At 48.5% G+C, this 14,752-nt stretch overlaps 1 protein-coding gene across 3 annotated transcripts in view; it reads right to left on the bottom strand.

The window, feature by feature from the left end:
• RGSL1 (regulator of G protein signaling like 1) overlaps nucleotides 1-14,752 on the bottom strand; it is a 93,798-nt gene that overhangs the window by 46,252 nt on the left and 32,794 nt on the right. For 2 of the 3 annotated variants that reach the window (XM_048495796.1, XM_048495798.1), the window contains exons 3-7: nucleotides 11,897-11,979; nucleotides 8,330-8,404; nucleotides 5,339-5,468; nucleotides 2,829-2,933; nucleotides 187-348 (exon numbers count right to left, since the gene is read on the bottom strand). In XM_048495796.1, coding sequence (XP_048351753.1) covers nucleotides 187-348; nucleotides 2,829-2,933; nucleotides 5,339-5,468; nucleotides 8,330-8,380 — 448 coding nt within the window. In that variant the 5' untranslated portion in view covers nucleotides 8,381-8,404; nucleotides 11,897-11,979. The remainder of the gene's footprint in view (nucleotides 1-186; nucleotides 349-2,828; nucleotides 2,934-5,338; nucleotides 5,469-8,329; nucleotides 8,405-11,896; nucleotides 11,980-14,752) is intronic. The other variant, XM_048495797.1, reaches the window with a different exon arrangement.

Here is a 14,752-nt window from a genome sequence, read left to right as displayed (position 1 = left end):
TGTCCCTAGGCAAATACGCCACTGATGATGATGATGATGATGATGATGATGATGATGATGATGATGATGATGATGATGATGATGATGATGATGATGATGATGATTGGCAACTTTTCTGGTGAGTTAAAGGGCCAGTCCATTACTGCTCTCAGCCTCCAGTACTACGTTTGAATCTGCACATCTTACCAATGGTTGTGTTACAGAGAGTGACGACAATGGAACCCTCCTGCAAGTGAGTGGCCATCAACACCTGGAACAGTGACATGTAGAGGTCTTGCTGAGATTCATCCATTTCATCAATACCAAGTATTCTTTCCGCTGCTAGCCAGAACTTGGTCAGTTCTTCCCCTGCAGATCAGACATAGGTCACAGCAATCAGCTGTACGCACTTCCACATTAGCAGTTCGGCACAAAACTTGATAGTTGGCCTAGCACAGGGGCCTGCAACCTGCGGCTCTCCAGATGTTCATGGACTACAATTCCCATCAGCCCCTGCCATCATGGCCAATTGGGAACTGTAGTCCATGAACATCTGGAGAGCCGCAGGTTGCAGGCCCCTGGCTTAGCATCTTCATTCTAGTGGCTAGCCACCCTGGGATGAGTTGAGAATACAGAACGATTCAAATGAAATTGTAATGTAAGATAGCTTTAAATTCTCAAGGTCTGTTCCCTTTGACTTTATAAGACACCTTTCAGTCAAAATGGCTCAAGGCAGTAAGCACTAACCTTATGAGACTAGGGCCGTGGTGGCGAACCTTTGGCACTCCAGATGTTATGGACTACAATTCCCATCAGCCCCTGCCAGCATGGTCAATTGGCCATAACATCCATAACATCTGGAGTGCCAAAGGTTCGCCACCTTGAGGCCTTCTGGAGTTGGGCACAGAGCATGTGAAACAGGTCATAAAACAAAGAGTTGAAGATGTTGAAACAGAACGGTATTGAAAGGAAATGGCGCCCGGGGGCAATACCTCCTCCAGGTGCTCCTCACCACAGTGGCCCTCCATCCTGCCTCTCTGCAGGCCAGATCCTGCCGTCCCCAGGGCCTGGGGAGGGCAGAAGTCGGCCTGCACAGAGGCCGGGAGTGGGGCTTGCTGGCGACAGGCGGCACGGCCGCCTGCTGCCAACCCTCCATCTCCCTGCAGGCTCCCCCGCCAGTGGCCACCGGCCAGAGATCTTGGGGGATGGGATCAGTCAGCAACCATCAGCCAGCTCCAAGATGCTTGGGCCCCAAGCACCTGGTGTGACCCCCAGCAACCAAAATAACAGTTTGGGACCTTTCCAGCAGCATTGGGGGGGGAACGGGAGCAACAGGCCCCACCTCGAGCACTGGGGGCAGGCTTTGGGCCCCCTGGCAACAGGGCAAGCAGCGGGGCAGATGGCTCCCATTATCATGTTGCTTTGGGTGTTGGTTTTCCCCCCATGCTTTGGGCTGGAGGAAAATTATTACCGGGGGACAGCAGATGTGCTGCCCAGTGCCGGATCCGTCCCCTCTGCTGCGCCTCTGCTTCCTTCAGCCAATGATTGTATCCATTATATGTTGTGCGCCGCCCAGAGCCCTTCGGGGACGGGGCGGGATAGAAATTTGAAACATAAATAAATAAAATAAATAAATAAAGTATCAGCATGTCTGGGCCAGCCCCTACCTGACAAGCCATGGCCCCTGCGCCAAAAAGAAGGGGACTAACAATGTCTTCTTCCAGGGCACTGCCAGGACTCTCATGCAGCTCTCACAGTGCATGCTGGTTGTTCGGGACTACTATTTTCTGGTCACACCAACTGGAGCATCAAGTACGGCATGGGGCATTGGCCCCGGAGAAAGGGGACCTGGCCAGATGCAGGACCAATAAGACAGCGTCATTCCTTGTGCAATCTCTGGGTAGCACTGTGCGTCACCCACCTAGACATTTCGTTTCGCCTTACGGCGCTGTATCGGAATGACGGCATCCTTCTGTCGGAATGGGGTATTGAGCTTTGGCTGCACAGCATCAGATCTGCGTTGTGTGATTGGTTGTTGGCTTAGGAAGCTTTGGCGGGAGGGAGGAGGCCTCGCTCTTTGGCGGGTGGCGCAGGGGGACTGATCCGTTCAGGGGAGAAACAGCCTGCGTGCTGGGACTCCCCTTTTGGTGGGGGCCTCCATAAGTAGGCTGACCAGACATCCCGCTTTTGGCGGGACCGTCCCGCCTTTAAACAATTTGTCCCGCGGGTTCCTCAAATTGTCCCGATTTTTGGGAGGCTGCCGCACTGCCTTCTGGGGTGCAAGGCAGTGCGGCAGCTTCCCGTGCGCCCGGCCGCAGGAGCGCACTGCCTTCTGGGGCTTGCTGTTTGCCGCCCTGTGACAGTCGGCCGCCTTCCCGTCCCGGATCACCTGGTCACCTTATCCATAAAAGGCCTGGGGGGTGGTAGCAACCATGTGTATGGCATGCCCAGGTGGGGGCTGCGGGTGGCTTGTGCCCCCTGGCAGCAAGGGGAGTTCATCCAGAGACCAGTGCCCAGATGGCTCCCATTATCATGTTGCTTTGGGTGTTGGTTTTCCCCCCATGCTTTGGGCTGGAGGAAAATTATTACCGGGGGACAGCAGACGTGCTGCCCAGTGCCGGATCTGTCCCCTCTGCTGCGCCTCTGCTTCCTTCAGCCATCATGCCAATAAACAGGCTATGGCCAAATTTTATTCCACACAAGGTGGTTGTCTATGTTGTCTTTCTGCACCCTCAAGCTCATTCTCCCCTCCTCGGGCGGCAATGAATTTTGGCTTCTCAGTGAGGGTCCTTCCAGCCCTTTTTGGCTGGGTGGCTCCACAGATAGCTCCAGTCTGCTGTGCTGCTCACCTGCCATTCCTTGCATGAAAGAACGGAAACGCCACATCCCTCTGCTACCACTGATGCACTTCTCCAGGAGCCACTGATCTGCCTTTTCCCACCTCAGCATGTCCGCTGCAAGAGAAGGCCGGCTCGTTTCAGAAAACATCTCATTTACACCTGCATCTAATGCACAAGCTTAGTGGCTCAGCAAAGCTGCTGGTTGACGCCAGAGCTGATTTGAAGGGCATTTGAGGAAGCTCTTAAATGAGTTTAAATCTGGGCCCTTTCCAAACTGACCCTATTGGACCCTTGGTGACATCATAGGGAGCACAGTGGGCCTTCAAGAGCTGCCTAAAGACCATACCCTTCTTGGCCTAGGTAAGAAACTACTTAACAACACCTACATGTTGCTTTCCGGAAGGGAAGGGAGGGTCAGAAAAGGCCTCGGATACCGCCACATGAACACCGTGTATCCAAGATATTCCAAAACTACCAAACTGGATCGGGTGGATAAGGCCAAAGACCTGCTACAACCATTGTTCAAAAAGGTAAAGTAATCCCCTATTGTAAATAATTTACAATGTTATATTAAAAAAAAATTCTTAAGTAGATGAGATGCGCAGTGGCAAATAAAGATATGTAGGGATGCTGAGTAGCTTTTGTATAAAGATATACTTTACTAGTTTAGGGAAGGGTTGCGTGGAGATAAAACAATAACAAACTATTCTGCTCTGTTACATATTTACAGTAGAAGACTACATCTTGCAGCTAATTTGCTAACTAGCCTTGTGCTTTTCTCTAGTCTAATGTGCTATACACATGGTATACTGCTCAAACAAAGAAACAGAGGGCCTTTCCCCACTTACCTTAAGCCCCGCGCTACTTGAGGAGAGTAGCGCGGGGTCCCCCGGCACTCCGCACGAGAGGGGCGGCGACGGCGCAGCCGCCCCGACACTGCCGCTGTCGCGCCCCCTCAGCACGCGGCATCCCTGGCGCTCTTGCAAAGGGCGCCTTTTGATGACCCTGTGCAGAGTGGGGTTGTGGGGATGCCCAGGAACGCACCAGGGATGCCGCGCGCTGGGAATTGCGCGCAGCGACGGCGGCCAAGGGAAACATGGGGAAAGGCCCAGAGTTAACTTTATAACCTCGTGTAACCAAGGTCTGACTGACTGACCAATAGCTAATCAATAAGGCAGGTCATAAAACAGTGACCCCAGCAACTGATTTACATATAGACCAATTGACCATGCTGGCAGGGGCTGATGGGAATTGTAGTCCATGAACATCTGGAGAGCCACAGGTTGCAGACCCCGGATATAGACAGCTAACCCTTTAGTAACTGAATTGTGACAGGCCCTTGCAAATCCCAACACCTATACAAGCACCAGGTCATGATTGATCCAGGGGGTGAAGTCACATCACAACGTTTACTAGGTGAACGATGTTTGCGGAGTGCTTTGCCGTTGCCTTCCCCAGTCATCTCCACTTTATCCACAGCAAGTTGGAGATTCATTTTACTCCCCTCAGAACAGAGGCGTAGCTGGGCAAAGCTGTGCCCGGGGCGGCCTCGGAGTTTTCCGCCCCCTCCCCCGCGCGCACCACCACTTACCTAATCCAGCAGTTACGATGGTGTTTTGGGGTGGCCGTGGCACAGGGATGGGGGGGGGTGTGAAAAAATGTGGAGGCTGTCATCCCCCCTCTGCCCCATGGAGTGGGGCAGTTTTCCCTGCTGGGGCAGGAGCTCCCACGGCAGGAGAACAAGTGGCACCGAGCTGGCCACCACCGCCATTCCCCTCTCTGCCCCATGGAGCAGGGAGCTGAGCCTTCTTCTCTGTGGGGCAGAGGGGGTCCTTGGCGCTCCCGGCTCCTGTGGCAGGAGAGTGCCGAGCTCAGAGGCTTCAGCCTCTTTCCTCCCAGAGGGACTTCCCTGAGAGGGGAGAGAGGGGCTTGCAGCTCCTAAACTCAGGCAAGAGTGGGCTTGCTCTTTTTTGCCGAGAAAGCGACCTTTCTCCGCTTAAGAAAAAAAAGAGCAAGCTTCCATAGTGCCAAGAGTGAGCCGCTGCAGCCTCCATTTTGTAGTAGGGTGCGTAGCCAGACCACGCCTCGGCCTTACCTGATTCGCCCTATTGTCTTCGCTAAGCAGTCCTTTCCCGTGGCTTTTTTTTTAAAGCCGAGTATTGACTTTTCTCGGCTTTAAAAAAAAAAAGCCCCAGGAGAGACAGAGATGATTAGGGCGCGCCAGGCAAGGAGGGAGAGTGGTCTGGCTATTTTGCGCCCCCCACGTGACTTCTTTTGGTGGCGCCCGGGACAAAGCGCCCCGGATGTCTCCGTGGGAGCTTCGCCACTGCCTCAGAAAGGTGGAAGGCTGAGTCAGCACTGAGCCGCCTACTTGAAACTGACTTCCGTCAGGATCAAACTCGTGAGCAGAGATTTTCACTGCGCTATTGCAGCTTACCACTCTGTTCCACAGGGCTCCTCCCCTTGTTCAAACCTCACCTTTTTTGGCCCTATTTGACAGGATCTGGTTTGACCCTCACCTGCCTCTGGGGACCTGATGAAACCAATGAGTTGTTCACAGAGGATGTAGTGAAGACACAGGTTGGTTTTGCAGAAGTAAGGAAGCCGATGTTTCTCCATCCAGGTCAGTAATCCTTTGGGCTTTGATACCTGTATTGGCCCCACAAAAGGTAGGTGAAATTTTAAGAAACCATCAAGGTCCATGATCCTTCAAGGAAATGCACAGGATCTGTAAAGCTTTGCTATCTATACCCTTTTATATTTCCATGTTGCTTACAGACACTGATCCTGATATAACTTATAACAGTGGTGGCAAACCTATGGCACTCCAGATGTTCATGGACTGTAATTCCCATCAGGCCCTGCCAGTATGGCCAATTGGCAGGGGCTGAAGGGAATTGTAGTCCATGAACATCTGGAGTGCCATAGGTTCACCACCACAGACTTATAATGTGGTCAAATTCTGTGTAACAGCACTCAAAACATGTCCCAGGATGGTCTGTGCTACATGTGGGAAGAGAAGGACTTTTCGCTGTTTCCTGCCTCAACCAGAGAGGGGCTTTTACTAATTAGCCAGATGCTAGATAGTCACCTTTACTCTATCATGCTGGCTCTATCCCTTTGATGTTAGACTGATACTCTCAGGGAATTCCTTCCTTCTGGTCTCTCACTCTCTCACTCTGCATCTTGTTCTCAAACTATCTACAGCACCATGTGCGTAGGGAGAATGGATACTCTGTGCATCCATCTCCATCCAGCTAGATTAGAATAGAATAGTGAACCTATCTACCTACCTTTCTATCCAGAACGGAGTTCACTAATAAATACTCTTTTTATTACATTAGAACATTGGTGGCGAACCTATGGCACGGGTGCCAGAGGTGGCACTCAGAGCCCTCTCTGTGAGGCACGCGTAAACAGAGTCGCCCTCCCCACACACACACATCTAGGCTGGCCTCAGACGCTGGGCTCGATTATTAGCATTAAACCTAAGACCTGGTTTTGGGGAAGCAGTGTAGGTAACCCTGTTAAGCACTGCTAAACCCCACTGATTTCCATGCGAAGAACTAAAGTGCGATCCTATACCTGGGAGTAAGCTTGGTTGCTGGCAATGGGGCTTGCTTCTGAGTAAATGCATGCCTTGGAGCCAACCGCTTTTTCTAAACTAAAACCTCAGTATTCAGGTTAAATTGCCGTGTTGGCACTTTGCGATAAATAAGTGGGTTTTGCGTTGCAATTTGGGCACTCGGTCTCGAAAGGTTCGCCACCACTGGATTAGAAACTGCAAACGACTCCAACTTTTCTTTGTGCCAAAGTTCACACGCAAGCTTACACGTGTGTTCAAGGATCCACTCTGCTGTGCTTAGCCACTGGCACTCTGCACGTTGTGAAACGGTATAATCTCTACGAGGAGATTATCCAACAAACACAGTAGGTGTGGTGTCCTGGCAACTATAACCTTAAACTTAAATTTTTTAGTGTTATCTTCCTTTTAAGGTCCCCCCCCCTTTTTTTTAGGACTTATGCACATGGTTAGAATATGTTTTTGTGTACTTTCTTTATTTCATTGGTCTTGTGCTGGTCTGTGACAATACCAAAGATTTGATTGCTAGATTGCTTTGCTATCTTGGAATTTAGAGCCTAGGGCCGTGGTGGCAAACCTATGGCCTTCCAGATGTTCATGGTCTGCAATTCCCATCAGCCCCTGCCAGCATGGTCAATTGGGGAACATGGTACATGGCCAATTGGCCATGCTGGCAGGGGCTGATGGGAATTGTAGTCCACGAACATCTGGAGTACCATAGGTTTGCCACCACTGGCCTAGGGAGAGCATCTTAATTTATTGTGTTCTTTACAAGGAGTGGAGAAACAGTTGAATAGACACAAGATTGTTCTCTTCATTGCCAACAGGAGGGTTAGCAGGACATTTTATTCCACTTTCACACTTTATCTCCCCAATTGTGAATAAAAACAACAACCCTGAACGGCAAAGGAGGAGAGGAAAAGCTTGGATAGTGGGGTTAAATAAAACAAGTAACAGAGATGGGCAAAGGATGGGTAAAGTCTTAAGACTTCCAGCCCCTGCTTGGTATTATTCAAATGCTGGGCATATCTTCCTGATTGATGCATGGGTCAGGTTTACAATCCTCAGAGAGAAGCAACCAAAGACGAATTCACACAACTGCTGCAGCCTGTGATGGTTCCAGACACACAGGAATGGGTGCTTGGCTTCTTTGGCATGCCAAAGTGTCAGAATTTGCTCATGTTCTATTTTGATGGGGAATGCAGTTGGCTCTGGGGTCTGCAAAGCTCAACCCAGTTCTCTTTTGCAGCAAGGATACCTGTGTGAGTTGTCAGTCATGGCTCAAGGAACAAACAACATATAATAAACAGGTGTGGCAGAAACTGACAAAAAACAATCACAGAGAACTTCCTACACCTCAGCAACAAACAAAACTATACACTATTATACACAGCAACAAACAAAACTATACACTATACACAAATTTAATAAATCGTATAATCTTATGTAATGGGCTAATTTAATGAATCTTATGTATGATCAAAACCAAGAATCACTTGTTAGAATAAGAAGAGTTTGGATTTATGTCCCCCTTTCTCTCCTGCAGGAGACTCAAAGGGGCTTACAATCTCCTTGCCCTTCCCCCCTCACAACAAACACCCTGTGAGGTGGGTGGGGCTGAGAGAGCTCCGGAAAGCTGTGACTAGCCCAAGGTCACCCAGCTGGTGTGTGTGGGAGTGTACAGGCTAATCTGAATTCCCCAGATAAGCCTCCACAGCTCAGGCAGCAGAGCGGGGAATCAAACCCGGTTCCTCCAGATTAGAGTACAGCTGCTCTTAACCACTACACCACTGCTTTAAAGTAGTTTAGGTATGTTGTTACATTTGGGTTTTTACCATTTTATATTGGTTTGTACATTCTTGTTTACTAATAATAAAAAACATTGCTAGCCGCTCTGCAAGAAGAGAAAGCAAACTCTGTAACTCACATGGTTGCATGGTAATTCTGGCCAAAGATACCACTGACGAGCCTTGAACATAAGAAGGGGTGTCTGACCAAACACCTGTGGAGAAAGAGAGAGGGGGGAAAGCCTGTTCAATAAAGACTGACCCCCACTAAGTTGTGTGAGCATGGTTGCATAGCAAGACAGCACAACGTTGGAATTAGACTTTGTAAGGAGAAAGGGTTCGAGAGGAGTTTCATTTGTCATGGTGTAGAAACACATACCTGTTTTTTCTTGTACTGTTACCTCTGGATAAAGAGATTTTGCAATGGATTTTTGAAGAAGAAGAAGAAGAAGAAGAAGAAGAAGAAGAAGAAGAAGAAGAAGAAGAAGAAGAAGAAGAAGAAGAAGAAGAAGAAGAAGAAGAAGAAGAAGAAGAAGAAGAAGAAGAAGAAGAAGAAGAGGAGGAGGAGGAGGAGGAGGAGTTTGGATTTATATCCCCCCTTTCTCTTCTGTAAGGAGACTCAAAGGGGCTTACAATCTCCTTGCCCTTCCCCCCTCACAACAAACACCCTGTGAGGTGGGTGGGGCTGAGAGAGCTCAGAAGAGATGTGACTAGCCCAAGGTCACCCAGCTGGCATATGTGGAGTGTACAGGCTAATCTGAATTCCCCAGAAAAGCCTCCACAGCTCAGGCGGTGGAGCGGGGAATCAAACCCAGTTCCTCCAGATTAGATACATAAGCTCTTAGCCTCCTACGCCACTGCTGCTCCTGGTTAAAATCACAAAAGCCAGCAAAACATGGATCCTTTCCTCACAAATCCCCTAAAAATTTCTAAATCATTTTCAGTTCCCCTCTTTGTAGGGATGTCTGCATTCACACCCTCAAAATTATTCCTGGCCATTATTATGTGATTTTTCCCTCATTTTAAAAAAGTTCTGTGTTGAATCAATGCTTCACAGCCTTGCGCTGCATTCTACACACCTCATATACTGGATGCTTCAAAGATAAAAGAACAAACAGAGGTCGTTTCCCCACTTACCGTCTGCTGCGCGCTACGGCCATCTCCCAAGTAGATGCCAGGGGTCCCGCCGGCACTCCACTACAGGAGGCAGTGACAAGCATGACAGCCAGCCTCTCCGATGCTGCCGCTCGGCAGCCCCCCTCCAGCACTTGGCTGCCGTTCCTGCCGCTCCTCAAAACGGCGCCTTTTGATGACCCCGCGCAGAGCGTGGGGAAACCCAGGAGCGCGCCAGAAATGATGCACGCTGAGAGTAGCACGCAGCAAAGGGTGGTCGAGGTAAGTGGGGAAACGACCAGAGAAACGCTGCAAATAAACAGGTGAGGAGGAACTGCGTGAGTTCAGAAAATGGCGCCAAGGAGAGCATTCAGGGAAGCAAAGAAGCGTGGGAAATGTAAATAGATCGCCCAGGAACTGAAGATGTTTTCGAAACTTTTCAGCCTGAGAATAGTTTTAAAAGGAAATTAATGTAAAACAATTTTGAAGCTAGAAATAAAATGTTTGGGAGTATAAGAAATGCAGAACTTCATGGAGGAAACGTTTTATTTCCTGCCTCAAAACGTTTTAAAAGGTTTGTGCAGAAAGGGTCATGGAATTGGAATGGTGGGTGGAACCTCTTAAGTTTCTGTCGAACTACCTTCTGCTCTCTGAGCAAAGGCATTTGCAGTCTTCAGCCAAAGAGCATCACTGTTGATGGACTCCATCCCAACAGTCCACCGATGAAGGTCTGGGCTTGCCTGCAAGTGTCATCAGAGAACCTGCCCCTGAACAAAAATTGCCTGTACAAAATACGAGGTTTTGGGCCTGTTTTACAGGAAGGCCACACACTGTGTTGTTAAGTGAACTCTTGAAACATCTTAGGACAGTGTAATCCATAGGTGTCAAACCCGCGGCCTTCCAGATGTTATGGACTACAGTTCCCATCATCCCCTGGCGCATCGTGCTGGCAAGGGATGAAGAAGAAGAAGAAGAAGAAGAAGAAGAAGAAGAAGAAGAAGAAGAAGAAGAAGAAGAAGAAGAAGAAGCCCAATGAGCTAAAGCTGACTATCAAAAAGAGATTGTATGATCTCGAGTATAGTCACCTGATGCAGCAGGCTAATAAACGCTGCTCTCCCTTGCACTTGGGTATACCATTAAAACCCTATACCATGGCCAAGTATTTCCATTTGGTCTTAGAACCCAAATTGCGACGAGCCCTGACCCTTGCCAGGTGCAATATTCTCCCTTCAGCTACCACTCAGGGCAGAATACAGAGATTCTGCTTTTAATGAAACATTTTGTCCCTGAAGTTCAGCTTACGAACAATCAATCCAACACATTGATATTACACTGCCCGTTACACAGTTTATGGAATAAATATCTAAACCCGTGGTTAAAAACCCCCATTGATAATATTAATCTATCAATTATTGAGTAGCAGGTATGTTGGATTGTGGTTCTAGCAGAAGATGTATTAGGCTGGATTGGCCTAACGTGCTCTGTCATCAGCAAACGGTTATAACTGTACTGGAGATTGTATCATTACACTGAGGTCGCCATTTTTCTGGTATATTGCTGCTGTTTTAATTATGCCATTAAAGGTTTATATATATAAGAAGAAGAAGAAGAAGGAGGAGGAGGAGGAGGAGGAGGAGGAGGAGGAGGAGGAGGAGCAGGAGGAGGAGGAGGAGGAGGAGCAGGAGGGAGCAGGAGGAGCAGGAGGAGAGGAGAAAGAAGAAGAAGAGGAGGAGGAGGAGGAGGAGGAGGAGGAGGAGGAGGAGGAGGAGGAGGAGGAGGAGTTTTGGATTTATATCCCCCCTTTCTCTCCTGCAGGAGACTCAAAGGGGCTTACAATCTCCTTGCCCTTCTCCCCCCCCCCCCCACAACAAACACCCCGTGAGGTAGGTGGGGCTGAGAGAGCTCTGAGAAGCTGTGACTAGCCCAAGGTCACCCAGCTGGCGTGTGTGGGAGTGCACAGGCTAATCTGAATTCCCCAGATAAGCCTCCACAGCTCAGGCGGCAGAGCGGGGAATCAAACCCGGTACCTCCAGATTAGACGGGAACTGTAGTCCATAACATCTGGAGGGCCGGTAACAGGCAAAGCAGAGAGAGCAGGGAGATTTGCAAGTGCCTTAGAACCCCACAAGTAAGAAATAAATTCGTGACAAATAAAAGAAAATGGAGTTTCGCACAAGACCAAACAGAATTCGAAAAGCTTCTTCGCTCTAGCGATGAGGAGCATTGCTCACTCGGTGGCTTGGGAGCCACTTGCGGCTCTTCTGAGCGCCACACCTGCCAGGAAAGGGGTCAAATCTCTTGATTGGCGTTATGGTTGTGTTTGGCAGGCAGTTCCCAACTTTAAACAGCTGTTGCAAAAGGAATTTTTAAAAGCTGCAAGCCTCCCTGCGATGGGATCTCGTGCCGGGGAAATGTGGCTCTTTTGGATGATGATGATGATGATGATGATGATGATGATGATGATGATGATGATGATGATGATGATGATGATGATGATGATGATGATGATGATGATGATTGCAAATGCGAACCAAAGAGCGAGTGCCACCACACTGGAGGCCTCGGGGCAGCGAAAACGACCGAGGGAAACTTACAGGAAGATTCAAGAAAGTGTTGAAGAAGTCAGCAAACACTTCATCTTGGAGCAGATTATATAAGTGCTGGCGGGCAATGAACTCTGCAAAGGAGAGGAAAGGTAGGGTTAAGAAAATGGAAAACAGAGCGTGACTCCAATGTAATGCCATCCACCTTCCCAACTGATATAGACTATGGAACACTGATATTTCCTTTCCAGGCAGAGCACATTCTGTACAGCCACAGGCAGGGGCATACTGCCTATGGCAGTGGTGGCGACCCTTTGGCACTCCAGATGTTATGGACTACAATTCCCATCAGCCCCTTCCAATTGGCCATGCTGGAAGGGGCTGGTGGGAGTTGTAGTCTATAACATCTGGAGTGCCAAAGGCTCGCCATCACAGGCCTATGGGAACATTGGGTAGGTAATCCATCTCCCCAGGCGCACATAGACCGAGGCGCCAGCACCAGCTCCAGGCAGTAGACCTGGACACCAGAATTGGCTCTGAGCAGTAGACCTGAACACCAGCGTGGGCTCCAGACAGTAGACCTGGACGTTGACGCAGGCTCCAGGCAGTAGACCTGGGCTCTGGGCGGTAGACCCGGATGCCTGTGGAGCAGAGGTTGGGAGCACAAAAAAATCAAATTTTGTCTCCAGGCTCCATTTTTCCTAGATACACCTCTGGCCACAGGTAACTTACAGCCCCATCCAAAGGGTGGAGGGGACAAATTTGCCATTGAAAGTAGCATGGGGCCGCGCTCTCAGATTTGCCCCGGCAGAGGGTGGATCTGCCAGAAGGCAACTGCTACGGCAGTGATGGCAAACCTTTTCGAGACCGAGTGCCCAAATTGCAACCCAAAACCCACTTATTTGTTGCAAAGTGCCAACACGGCAATTTAACCTGAATACTGAGGTTTTAGTTTAGAAAAAACGGTTGGCTCCGAGGCGTGCATTACTCAGGAGTAAGCTTGGTGGTAGTCGGGGGTTTGCTTTGAAGCAACCATGCATCTCTTCCAACGGGTGAATCACGACCCTAGGAGGGTTTACTCAGAAGCAAGCCCCATTGCCAGCAACCGAGCTTACTCCCAGGTAAAGAATCGCACTTTTGTTCTTTGCTTGAAAATCAGTGGGATTTAACAGCGCTTAACAGGGTTACCTACACTGCTTCCCCAAAACTTGGTCTTAGGTTAAATGCTAATAATTGAGCCCAGCGGCCCAGGCCAGCCTAGATGGGGGGGGCACTCTGTTTGCACGTGCCCACAGAGAGGGCTCTGAGTGCCACCTCCGGCACCCGTGCCATAGGTTTGCCAACACTGTGCTACGGTCTTCCACAGTGGTGGAATGAGGCACTGAGCACTGCACCAGCATCCCTGCGCTCGCCCATAGTGGGGTTGGCATACCAGGGGTGGTCCAGAGGCATGGCCAGGGAGAAGCCAGCAGCCAGAGCTGTGAATTTGTGCCACCTTTTTAGGGGCATGAGTCCATTAAGGCCACTGGGGGGTTTCTGGCAGCAGGGAGGCTTCTTTTATGTTTTTTGCCTCCCCACAATGCTGGAAAGCCCCCTTGGGAATGGCAGGGTGGAGCAGCCGTGGTGCTGCATCCCGGGACCAGCCCTTTGGATGAGGCCAGCCAGACTCAGAAGTTCAGGCAGGCAGGAAAACGCGAACAGGCCAAGACTGCGTCTGTGTAAATCCTGGACCTATAAAATAGTAGAAAATCATCCATGTTCAAAGTTTACATTGCTAAAACGGTAGGATTAATTTAATCTCTCCATCAAGAGCATTTAGAGAAGCAGGTTTCTAAATGGGCAAATGTAACCCCTATGCTAAAGATGGGATGACCCAGAAAGAGGTGGAGTCTGAAAAGAAGCAGAAGGCTGCAGAACTCATGAGGCTGGAGGAAGCAAGGCTACCAGGCTGGGACCTTGATTGATTTATATAAGCCCTTAACACATTGTTTAAGGGTTTTTTTGTGTATGTAAATGGTGAGAGTTTTTCTGGGGGCCTTCAACATCTTGAATCCAGTTCGCCAAGCCTCTGGAGTCTCCATGAGCCAACCACCAGCAGGAAGAATGGACTTGGCCTTATCAGACTGTAATTAGAAGGACTTGGAATGAAACTTGAACAGGACCTTGGAGTGTTTAGTTAAATGGTAATGTTTGATAATTACCACTATCTTTATATAATAACATCGTAATTCCAAATAAACTGTAAAATACGATGTTAGACTCTGGTTGCAATCCTAACGATTGATCTTACATATAATTAGTCTAACACTTCTATTTATATTTTCTTTATTTCTCTGATGTTTAGTTATAAGTCTTCCAACTCTTATAACTAAACATAAATAATCACTTAGTCCATTCAATTCTTTGTTCAGAAACAAAGCTTCAGTTTTTCAGTTGTTCAGAAACAAAGATTCAATTTCGATTTCAGTATATATGTATCTGTGTAACTTTAATTTCAGATATACCCATTAGAAGCCTCAAAGAACTGTTGGAAGTTGATTGAACATACTGGTATACTGAGGAAGACGCACGAAAAACGTTCTATGCGTGCAAGAGGTTTTTCTGTAGAACCTACAGAATTGGAATATGGACTATATGGAACTGAAGCTTTGTTTCTGAACAAAGAATTGAATGGACTAAGTGATTATTTATTTATTTTTATTTAGTTAGTTAGTTAGTTAGTTAGTTATAAGAGTTGGAAGACTTATGCTGTATCTTTAAGAACTGTGTCAGAGAAATAAGGAAATGTAAATACAAATAGAAGTGTTAAGTTGTTTAATTATATGTAAGATCAATATATAAGATTGGACACAGCCAGAGTGCAACGTATTTTTGAGTTTATTTGGGCTAATGTTTGATAATTGTCAT

The sequence above is a fragment of the Sphaerodactylus townsendi genome, linkage group LG05, assembly GCF_021028975.2.
Source record: "Sphaerodactylus townsendi isolate TG3544 linkage group LG05, MPM_Stown_v2.3, whole genome shotgun sequence".
In the NCBI taxonomy this organism is placed as follows: Eukaryota; Metazoa; Chordata; class Lepidosauria; order Squamata; family Sphaerodactylidae; genus Sphaerodactylus; species Sphaerodactylus townsendi.
Note: the sequence above shows the minus strand (reverse complement) of the source record. Positions and strands in the feature narration are given on the sequence as shown.